Source organism: Trichechus manatus, unplaced genomic scaffold, assembly GCF_000243295.1.
Source record: "Trichechus manatus latirostris isolate Lorelei unplaced genomic scaffold, TriManLat1.0 scaffold00003, whole genome shotgun sequence".
NCBI classification, from domain to species: Eukaryota; Metazoa; Chordata; class Mammalia; order Sirenia; family Trichechidae; genus Trichechus; species Trichechus manatus.
In genome coordinates this window covers 34,357,381-34,369,484 of record NW_004443939.1, presented here as the reverse complement: position 1 = coordinate 34,369,484, position 12,104 = coordinate 34,357,381, and the positions used below count along the sequence as shown (strand labels likewise).

General features: G+C 37.7%; 1 protein-coding gene across 2 annotated transcripts in view; it reads left to right on the top strand.

Annotated features, from left to right (window-relative positions):
* The window catches only part of TTLL7 (tubulin tyrosine ligase like 7), a 166,100-nt gene that overhangs the window by 100,683 nt on the left and 53,313 nt on the right, over positions 1-12,104 (top strand). For both annotated transcript variants that reach the window (XM_004369093.3, XM_023731455.1), the window contains 4 exons: positions 5,697-5,844; positions 5,930-6,003; positions 7,297-7,432; positions 9,054-9,140. In XM_004369093.3, coding sequence (XP_004369150.1) covers positions 5,697-5,844; positions 5,930-6,003; positions 7,297-7,432; positions 9,054-9,140 — 445 coding nt within the window. The remainder of the gene's footprint in view (positions 1-5,696; positions 5,845-5,929; positions 6,004-7,296; positions 7,433-9,053; positions 9,141-12,104) is intronic.

Here is a 12,104-nt window from a genome sequence, read left to right as displayed (position 1 = left end):
ATGGATTTCCTATATTTCATTCCAGAGGTTTTCCCATTATACCATGCTGCCTGTGTAAAGAACAACAAGCAGCAATTGTTAAATGAAGGCTGACTTTCCCACTGAGAAGAAGCATAGACAGATAAGGAAGTAAAATTTAAGCAAAGACTTGGTAGGTGTGGGTGTTAGCCTGTTTGGAATGCATATGATCATAGATTTCAAATATCTGAAATGCTGTTACGTGGGAAAACGCTTTTGGCTCATAATGAGAGATCCCATGGGAATTTAACTGAACTGCTTCATGAAGTAGTGAGCTGTCTGTCGTTATAAGTGTTCAAGCTGAGTTTAGGGCTTTGGATTAAAGAACCTCAGAGGTCATTTTAACTCAAGGATTTTATGATTTCAGTTCTAATTGTCAGTTCAAGAAGAGCTATGGGATGCTTCCAAGTGATTTATGGATTTTAAATGTTTCCAAGTTTTATGTGGAAAATATCATTAAAGAAAGAGTTGGACATAATATGGGTTCAGAAATTTTCATGACTCTCTTGCCTGACCAAAGAGTGATGTGGCTAAATTCTACTTATATTTCAAATATCCTAAAAGAAATGAGTAAAAAGGAAAGAGATAACGGAATTTTGAATTTTTTGGTTTTGTTTTGTGTATTTTATACAAGTGCATTAAGTATTTCAGATTATTTAATTAAGCAATATGTGTTTTTTGTATGTTTATTATTATTCAAGTTGGCATTGTGTTTGTGTTTAGTTTTTTTTTTTTGTTGTTGTTTTGTCTATTGACTTTTCCAATTATGGTACCAATCTGAGACATTATCTATGAGTACTTTTCACCTTTAAGGTAAGGTGTATATAGTTTAAACAGTCAAAAAATTTCTAGACCTAAAAGTAAGGGGAAGTTGGGATTCCTCTTCCCTTATTTTTTTAATGTTGTTCCACAAACAATTTAGCACAATTCTTAACATTTAGAGCATATGCTAATGAGGCTTATGTTGCAGAAGTGCCTTCTCTCCCCAACCAGATGGAGAGCTCCATGGACATATGTGTTAGACTCGTATTTCACTGTGGCTGTGTTTGTGATGGGCACATCACAGGAACATATGCAGGAACTAAGAATACTAAGAAAATAATTACTTATTAAATATTATAGGTTAAGTTTTCATATGAACTGTTTTAATTTGGGGCAGAATAAATCGTTCTATGATTCCAGAAATTCCCTACTTAGATCCATTTTAATCAGACTATTGGAATAATCTTTTTTTCATTGTGGTATCTTTCTGCTGAAGAACCTAAACACCTGGTCTAAACTCCTTTCATAAATTTACCTTAGCTGTCTGCTCATATATTTTATTTCTCACCAACACTAACTGTTTTAGTTAGGTTGATTATCTCATTATTTTTCCTACATATCTTGCACATTCTCACTGGTGATTTATGCTAGTCCCTAGCCTGTATGCCTTTTCTTATTGCCTACGATTCAAATCCTATCTTTTATTCTGAAACTTCCTTTTTAGCCCAAATTAATCTTTCCTTTCTTTGAGCTCTAGGAAGAATTATAGTCTGTATTCATTTTGTTTATTCTCTTATGTTCTGTGCTGTTTTACCTAGGTGTGGCTGCTTTTCTTTTCAATTTGAGTTAAACTCCTTGAAGTCAAGAAGTATATGTGTTAGTACTCCTTACAATTCTTAGTATAATCAAAAAACAAACCCTTTGCCCTCAAGTCAGTTCCAACTCATAATGACCCTATAGGGCAGAGTGGAACTGCCCCATAGGGTTTCCAAGGCTATAATCTTTACAGAAGCGGACTGCCACATCTTTCTCCTGCAGAGCAGCTGGTGGGTTTGAACCGCAGCCAAGCACTTAACTACTGTGCCACCAGGGCTCCTTACTTATAGTATATGTACATATATATATATATATATACACATATACCCATTGGTGTCATGTTGATTCCAACTCACAGCGACCCTATAGGACAGAGTAGAACTGCCCCATAGGGTTTGTAAGGAGCAGCTGGTGGATTCAAACTGGCGACCTTTTGGTTAGCAGCCAAGCTCTTTGGTTAGCACCCTGTGCCACCAGGTCTCCTACTTATAGTATAGGCTTCATATATACCCTAAAGTTAGTTTTTTTAAAGACATGCGTTTAGTCTTCAGGAAATCCAGGGGAGTATAGATTGCTTAGGGTAGGTATCGCAACTGTTGGTCCTCTTTGTGCTTAGACAGCACATTACAATTTGAGTTCAGATTCAAATAATTATCAGAAAACTTGTGCTTGGTGTTTTCAGCAATAAGAGAGTGTGAAAAGAGTTATACGTAGAATAATTAAAAGTTATTTTTTTCTGTAAAAAAAGGAGTATCCAACCGAGTGCTGTGGTGGTATTAATGGGGTGATAAGAAGAGTCTTTTTCCTCCATAAGTATCTATTAGGATCTTTAAAATAGAGTCTAGGAAAGACATTCGTAGTCCCATGAGTCTGTGGGTCTGAAAAACTTGTTAATTAGGTTAGATTAAATTAAATTAAATTAAACTATCTGGCTCTTATTTAGGACAAATTCATGAGCTAGAGGTACATGGTATTTGCAGCATTTTATGCTACCCTGCTTTTGAAAATTCATTCTCATTGGTCTTCTTTGGTACTATTCTCAGGGCTCACTTAACTTTGAGATTCCTCTGCCCCTTTTTTATTTCACATACTTTCTGCTCCCTAATTGTCATTTTTTACTGTGTTCTTGCCTCAGCCCTCTTTTCTTCTTCATCAGTCTCATTCACTCAGTTGGCACCATTTGTGAGTCTCACACTAGAGTCCCCCCAATTAACATCTGTAAGTACTGAGGTATAGATTGGGGTGCCTCTCACTAGCCGTGAGCCTCTCTGGAGTTCTAGTCCTGCATTTGCAGATGTCTGATGACGCTGTACACTGGATACTTCTGGTCTGCTAACTGTTCAACAAACATGTAGTAAGTGACTAAGTAAATAAATGAATGAATTTGTGAATGTTCTGATGGCACTTCAGGTTCAATATGACCCAGGTTGAATTATTTTCTTCTTCAGTCATGTTCCTTTTACTGGGTTTTCCTCCTGTTTTCTGCTAAGAGTATCACATACCTCCAACTCACAGAGGCTAAATCTAATCATTTATATATATTTCATGGACATTCTTAAAGAGCCTTTATTAGAAGCTTGAGATACAAAAACGAATAAAATTTCCTCTTCTTTAGTAGCTCAGTTATTAAAAAGGAAACATATAGTCATAGACAAGTGCAATGCATTGATAATCACCCAAACCTAGTCTTCTATCTTTCTTTACTGTGCTAGTTAATGGCACAATCAATCACATAAAAACCCAGGCTGGAAAGCTGGGAGCTATCCTTAATTCCTCCTTTCTTTTGAGTCAACTGAATCCTGTCAAATTTCTGACTATCTATTAATTTCTTATTCCACTGTCCAAGTTTAAGGACTTCTCATCTTCCTCTTGGACTATTTTATTAGTTTCCTCCCTGCTTCTAGCACTAACTCTCACCCCAATTTGTAGCTTCCACACTGTTACTCTGCAAGTCATTCAACAAATATTTATCAAGCGCCCACTACTATTGCAGTCATCCAAGCCCGTTGCCGTTGAGGCGATTCCAACTCATAGCAACCCTACAGGATAGAGTAGCACCGCCCTATAGAGTTTCCAAGGAGGGGTTAGTGGATTCGAACTGCCGACCTTGTGGTTAGCAGCTGAGTTCTTCACTCCTGTGCCACCAGGGCTACTGGGAATTCAAAGCCTCCCATGATTCTTAGGTTTCTGGCTTGGATAACTTCTTTGTTGATGTGCTGTTTACTGAGATAAAGAATATAGGTGAGAAGTGATTGGGGAGGGTAGAAAGAGGGAGATAGTTTACATTTGGACATGCTAATTTTGAGTTACTTTGAGACATGCAGGTAGAAATGTTAAATAGGAAATTTGATTTACAGCTTCCCAGGACACAAATATATCTATTTGACTGACATCCTTGTATAGATGGCAGTTGAATCTAATGGATGAGATTACACAGGTATATACTGAGAAGTAAAGAGGGGCAACGGCAGAGCCCTGAGGAACGCCAGTGTTTGAAGAGAGATTTATAAACTCCGATATTCTCATCATGTTGTTTCCACACTTTAAGATAAAGTCTAACCTCCTTTGCATTGCATACAATGTGATTTGCTAATGAATAACATCCCATCTTAGCTGCCTCTGTCTCTTCTTCTCCACTTCTGAGCCACTCTACATATTACCAAGGGCATAATTTTAAAAACTTGCAAATAGAGAATTATATCCTTCTCTTGTTTAAAATTCATGTCCCCCCCATTCCCTAAAGTTAAATTTGAGACTCAGTAATCTAGTATTTAATTAAGGCTTTGTGACTAGCTAAGTTTCATACATTCATCCAAAACTATAGCCATACTGAATGACTTGCAATTTTCTGAATGTGTTTATGCCTTTTCTCAAGTTCTTCCTTTTACCCTGTCTACCTGTTGAACTCTTGTCACTCAAGCTTCCATGCTGTCATGAAAGAGAATCGATGAGTTTCCTAACACTCCTGCAAGTTCAGGCTGTGAGGATGGTACATATTTAAGGCAAAAGAACAACACTCTTTACTATCTAGGGTGCTGGCCTTATATTCTCAGTGTAATCTCCTGATGAATTCAATGGGACCACATGTAAGCTTAAGCACTTCTTTTACCTCTCCAGCTTAATTTCCACACTAGAAAATGGCCAAATGGTCTTCTTGTCCCTTTTTCTTTAGTTTACATCCTCATCTGGGCCCTACCAGGCTAATGACATGGAGAGTCATGGAAATGTAAGCTCAAGGATAAGGGCCCTTTTTTCTCCTAAGGGTGAGAGAATAAATGGCTTTGCCTTTCTTTTTTTTCCCTGGAGCTTACCCTGTTCCTGGTAGGCCTTTCAAGGATGATGTACAACAGTGCAAGTTAGAGAGGAGGGGTAGAGGAGGCCTCAGGCTTATCTTATTGCACCAGCTGCTTGGGAAGGAAGAGGGGGAAAAGAGGCTCAGAAAGCAATCCCACAACAGGGTTTTCCTATAAAAATCAGAGACTTACAACTAAATTTTTCATGGTGGAGTAAAAGATGAGACAGACTATGCAGATATTTTCAAATAAATAATGATTGTTAGGCTGAGATTTTAGTCAGAATTGAAAATGTGCTAAAGAGTGTTCAGTATAAACGAGAAATGCTTAAATAAAAGTGAACTTGGTTGATGGAGGAGAAAAGAACCAACATTTTTTAAGTACCTATTAATGCTACTACAAATTGATATTATAAGAACACTAAGATGGAAACGTTATTGCTAATGTATAATAGATGGGGAAACAGAGTCAGAGCAGTTAATTGACTCATCTAAAATTGGAGAGCTAGTAAGTTAAAAAAAAACAAAAAAACCCATTTCTGTCGAGTCGATTCTGATATGAAACTACATCTGTCTGACTCTTCCAAACCTATATTGTTTCCATTTGATCTTTCTACAGAACTTCTGTTTACCATATGGAGACCCATATTAATGGATGAATGTACAAATATAATGCATATGTATATATAAATTTAATCAAATATGCATTCCTTTCTCCACTGTCTCTCTTCTTCTGCCAATTCTCCTCACTAGGGTAACATCAGAGACCTTGGAATTCTAGAATGTGTTCTTGGGTTTTATATTTTAGGACCGGTGATAAAAGGAGAAACTTGGCCAAACAAAAAGCTGAGGCTCAAAAGAGGCTTTATGGTCAAAGTTCAATAAAAAGACTCTTACCAGGTTCCTCAGACTGGGAACAGCAGAGACACCAATTGGAGAGGCGGAAAGAAGAGTTGGTATGAAAAATTTAACAAAGTACCTACAATTTGAATTGTATGATTCATTTGTCAGTTTTTATTTGTAAAATTTCTTCATTTCTAGAAAGAGAGACTCGCTCAAGTACGAAAGCAGGTCTCAAAAGAAGAACATGAAAATCGGCATATGGGGAATTATAGGTAACTATATGCTTCTACATTTGTACAGATTGAAGGGGTGAAGTGTCAAAGCTATTACTCTACATTTTTAACCTTTAAGCTTATTTTAAGTACTGTGTTTTTTTTTTTTGTTGTTATTTTTGTTTTTCATTCTGAGAAAGTAGTTCTGTTTAATATCTTCCCAGAAAGAAAAGGTAGTCAGCAAGTAGATGGTTCAGCTTGGGAGACCGTCTGCTAGTCAGCCTCTGGAGTGGTCTTTTCAGTCGTCATTATCATTATCCTGTAACATTATTTTGTTATAATGTGGTGTTTTGAGAAAGTCAGGATTCAGGTCTCTAGTATCCTTTCTGTCAATTCAGTGTTCTTGCTGTACTTTGTTTTTAAGCTCAAATGCTTCAGGAACCAGGCAGATAACAAAAATGTTAGAAGGAACCAGATATGACAAAACAACAGGGGTATGCATTGTGCTGAACTGGAACCTGTCCATACACAACCCTTGATAGGATCCAGAGAGGACCCCTTAAGCTCCTTAAGTTCTTAGAAAGACTGCTCTTCCTCCCAAGCTTTGACATTGATTCATCAAGATTAAGGAGGGGATGGACATAGAGCTTCGTGCTCTCCTGGTATGACTGCCTTTCCTGGCCTTAACACAATCCACATGTGATAAGAACACATTTATCCCATACATACTACATCTACCCCAATTCTGTCTAGCCTATGAGGCAAGTTCCACCACCCGGAAAGATATCATCAGGGCTAGTCGCTATTAAAAAAAACCAAACTTGTTGCCGCCAAGTCTATTCTGACTCAAAGCGATCCTATAGGACAGCGTAGAACTGCCCCGTAGGGTTTCCAAGGAGCGGCTGGTGGATTCGAACTGCTGACCTTTTGGTTAGCAGCTGAACACTTAACCATTGTGCCACCAGGGCTGCCTAATCTCTATATTCTTGTTTACTTCAGTAACGGCATGAGGTCCAAAGCTCCCAAATATCCCTCATGACCTGAACTCTTCCTTATAAATTTATTTTCTCCAATCTGACTCATTGTCATCCTTCTCCAGTTACCCCTTCAGCCAAACCCTTATGCTGTACTTTTGGAGCTTTATTATATAATGATAATTCTCTAGATAAGCTTTCAATTCATGTGGGTAGCAGATGGAAATTTATGAGTTTCTTATAACTGTATTCATCTTTATTTCTAGCACCTAGTAAAATGACTGTCACAGAGTAGGTAGTCACGAATTATCTATGTAGTTGACCTTAACTATTGAACTATGATAGTTTTTTAAACTTGGTTTATCTGCTTTTATTGTAGACGAATTTATCCTCCTGAAGATAAAACACTACTTGACAAGTATGAAAACTTGTTAGCTGTTGCTTTTCAGACTTTTCTTTCAGGAAGAGCAGCTTCACTCCAGCGAGAACTGAATAATCCTTTGAAAAGGATGAAGGTAAGGGAATAAGTGTTTACCTAGAGAAAAAAGAATGAGGCCAACATGTCTTTAAAAACAATCTGCTTTTAATCCTACATATAACAAAATTTTTACTTTTAAGATGCACTTCCCTCAGACTTTACATTCTAACAAGTTCCTAATATTTAATAAACCCAACCAAGTGATTTCATAAACAATATGTTATCTAATAGAACAAACTATGGGGTAGATAATTTTGCTATTATGTTGTAATATCAATAAATTATAATAAGAGTGTCTTATTACACAGATGTGGATATGTAACTGCATAAGAAAGTTACTTGCATTAACCTAGTTGTTTGTGATACATTATTTGGATAGTAACTAACATTATACAGTATTTTTTTCTTGGAACGCAGACACGGCATATGAGAAAAAGTCACTTAAAACAAAACAACAACAACAAAAACCCCAGAACCCCACACATGGTAATCTGCTTACCTTAATGAAAGGTCTAATAATCCATCTCAAAACTTAAAACAACAATCATTGATTTGTTCATTATTCTACAGTCTTGACTAGGCTTAGCTGAGTGGTTCTGCTAGTCTTGCCTAGAGTGAATCAAATGGCTACATTCATCTGAAAGTTCTCCTGGGGCTAGAGATCCAGTATGGTTTCACTAATGTCTTGTGCCTCGGATGGAATACCTGGAACATTGCGGGGCTGGCTGGACATATCTTTCTCTCTATACAGTCTCTCAGCAGGGTAGTCAGAGCTCTTGATATAGTGGCTCAGAACTCCAAAAGGGAGCATTTTAAGAGACAAGCTCCAGTATGCAGTGGAAGAGCTTATTTAGCCTCTACTTCCATTATGCTTGCTTTCATTGCTCAAGTAAGTTACATAGTCAGCGTCAAAGTAGGGGAAAACTTCATAAGGGTGTGACTACTGGAGATGCGGTTTATTGGGGGCCCCCGATGAATAGTCTGCAACATTAGGTATGCATATATGTGGATCTGTTAAAACTATTTGTACCCTGTATTACTGGCATCTCCCTGCAGTGATCCCCCAGTATCTCAGATACCCTGTTAATAATACTGAGTCAATAATCATAATAAAGCTGTTATGGTCTTTTCACTTGAATTCTACAGTTTTGGTTGTTTGCATTTTGGCTCTTGTGAATAATACTGCAGTGAACATTGATGGACAAATATCTGTTTGAGTCCCTGCTTTCATTCTTTTGGTATATAGCTAGGAGTGGAACTGCTGTGTCATATGGTAATTCTGTTTAACTTTTTGAGGAAATGCAAACTTTTCCACAGAGGCTATATACCATTTTACATTCCCAACAGCAAGGCACCAGAGTTCCAATTTCTCTATCCTCACCAACACTTGTTATTTTCCTTTTTTGTATGTATAATAACCATCATAGTGGGTGTTATGGGTTGAATTGTGCCCCCCAAAAATGTGTGTCATCTTGGCTAGGCCATGATGCCCAGTATTGTGTGACTGTTCACCATTTCATATCTGATGTTATTTTCCTATATGTTGTAAATCCTACCTCTATGATGTTAATGAGGCAGGATTAGAGGCAGTTATTGTAATGAAGCAGGAGCTGCTTGTGATGCCATCTTGCTGATTTTACTCAAATTTTTTTTTTAAGGAGGAAGATATTTTGGATCTTCTGGAACAATGTGAAATTGATGATGAAAAGTTGATGGGAAAAACTACCAAGCCTCGAGGACCAAAGGTGCAGTATGACTAACTTCCTGGATATCAAATTAGATGCTACTAAATACAGTTGTTTTTCTCTTGATACTTCTCACTGTAAGAATGACTGATGCCCTTTCAAGGAATTGTAGGGGATATGTTATATAATACATCTGTGTCCAGTACCGGTAGATTTGGGAAGATGATGTTACCTTACACTTGGGTGAAGTTTTATTTCATTTTGTTGATTTGCTTCATTTTTCTGGTTCTCTCCCTAATGCTAGAGAAGGCCACATGAGTCAGGGCCAAAAGGGACCTAGAGCTAGTACCCTTATTCTAAACTCCATATTAAGTTTTCCTCATATCTCTGGGCAGATAATCATCAAAAAAAATGTGTAGCATTATATATAAGGCGAATCATGACTCTAGAGAACTTTATTGGTAACCCCATCTTTTGCTGACCCAGCTACTTGATCTTATGTTAGTTAAAATATGTACCATTCCTAGGAATAAATAGAAACTGTCATGCAGGCAAAAATGGACACATCTTTGCTTTACCTGCATCTGCTCAGTGTTGATGTCATTTATATGTTCGTATGTTGCATGTCAAATCCTTGCTAGCAGAGTAGGAAAGAGTTGACTCTGTAAAACCTTGGAAAGCTTTTCTATTCTGCTCATTTTACTTTACATTTCAGTAATACTAAGCCATCACTATGTCCTTAGACACATCATGCTTTGTCATGCTTTCATGCTTTTCCATGTTTCTGAAATGCCTGCCTAATAAAAAAAAAAATCACTGATTGATTGCTTAATTGGTAGGAGACCCATTACTAATCCACCTGAACCATTGCTGCCTTTGTGAAACCTTTCTTTACTCTCCCAGTTAGTCTTAAATCTTCCTTCCCATCCTTATCTCACTGTAGCACAAATAACACTTTTGTAGAGTAGTTGTGGCAAATAATTGCCCTTAATGTGAGGTTGTAAGGAGTGTATTTTAATCTTTGCATCTCTAGCACCTAGAACAGTGTCCGGCACATAGCAACATATCAATAAACTATTAGTCACATTTGTTGAAGACAGTTTCTGTTCTCAGGGACCTCACTGATTAATGGAAGAGTTGATAAAGAGATCAAAATTGAGGGTGTATTGTGGCAAGTAGTCCACTAAGAGGAGTGTAAACTGTCAGTTTGTCATACTGTGGTGGCTTGCATGTTGCTTTTGTGCGGGAAGCTATGCCACTGGTCTCTCAAATACCAGCAGGGTTACTCATGGTGGACAGGTTTCAGTGGAGCTTCCTGACTAAGATAGACTAGGAGGAAGGTCCTGATGATCTACTTCTGAAAATTAGCGAACGAAAACCTTACGGATAGAAACAGAACATTGTCTGATATAGTGCTGGAAGATGAGTCCCTCAGGTCAGATGGCACTCAAAATACAACCTGGGAAGAACTGCCTCCTCAAAGTAGAGCTGGCCTTAATCATGGGGTGGAGTAAAGCCTCAAGGACCTTCATTTGCTACTGTGGCATGACTCAAAATTGGAAGTAACAGCTATAAACGTTTACTAGTAATTAGAACATGGAATGTACCAGGTATGAATCAAGGAAAATTGGTGGTCATCAAAAATGAAATGGAATACTTGAAGAATGATATCCTAGGTGTTAGTTAGCTGAAATGGATTGGTATTGGCCATTTTGAATCCGACAATCATATGGTCTATTATAATAGGAACAACAAGTTGAAGAGGAACAGCATTGCATTTATTGTTAAAAGAAAGTTTGATATGTATCATGAAGTGCAATGTGATCAATGATAGGTTAATATCCATATGTCTACAAGAAAGACCAGTTAATATGACTATTATTCAAATTTACACACCAACCACAAATGCCAAAAATGAAGATATTGAAGATTTTTACAACCTACTGCAATTGATCAAACATGTCATCAAGATGCACTGATAATTACTGGTGATCAGAATGTGAAAGTTGGAAAAAAAAGAAGTAGGAATTGTTGGAAAATATGACCTTGGTGATAAAATGCCAGAGGTTGCATAATAGAATTCTGCAAGACCAATAACTTCTCAATGGAAATACATTTTTTCAACAATACAATTGAAAACTATACATATGGACCTTGCCAGAGAGATTAACATGAATCAAATTGATGACAACTGTTGAATGAAATAATAGAGAAGCTCAATATCATCAGTCGAGACAAAGCCAGGGGCCAACTGTGGAACAGACCATCAGCTGCTCATGTGGAAGTTCAAGCTGAAGCTGAAGACAAAGAGAGTCCACAAGAGACAAAGTATGACCTTGAAGACATTTAGAAACCATCTCAAGAATAGATTTCACTCTGCGAGGCATCTCACAATATGGATGAATCTGGAGAGTATTATGCTGCGTGAAATAAGTCAATCACAAAAGGACAAATATTGTATGAGACTACTACTGTAGAAACTCATGAAAAGGTTTACACACAAAAAGAAACAATTTTTTATGGTTACAAGGGAGGGGAGGGGTGAGGATGGAAAAACTAAATAGACAATAGATAAGTTGTAACTTTGGTGAAGGGTAAGACAGTACACAATACTGGGGAAGCCAGCACAACTTGTCCAAGGCAAAGTCATGGAAGCTCCATAAACACATCCAAACTCTTCTGAGGGATTGAATTACTGGGCTGATGGGCTGTGGGGACCATGGTCTTGGGGAACATCTAGCTCAACTGACATGAAACAGTTTATAAAGAAAATGTTCTACATTCTACCTTGGTGAGTAGCGTCTGAGGTCTTAAAAGCCTGTGAGCAGCCATCTAAAATACTCCACTGGTCTCACCCCTTCGGGAGCAAGGGAGAATGAAGAAAACCAAAGATACAAGGGAAAGATTAGTCCAAAGGACTAATGAACCACAACTACCACAGCCTCCAGCAGACTGAGTCCAGCACAACTAGACTGTGCTCAGCTACCACCACCGACTGCTCTGACAGGGATCACAATAGAGGGC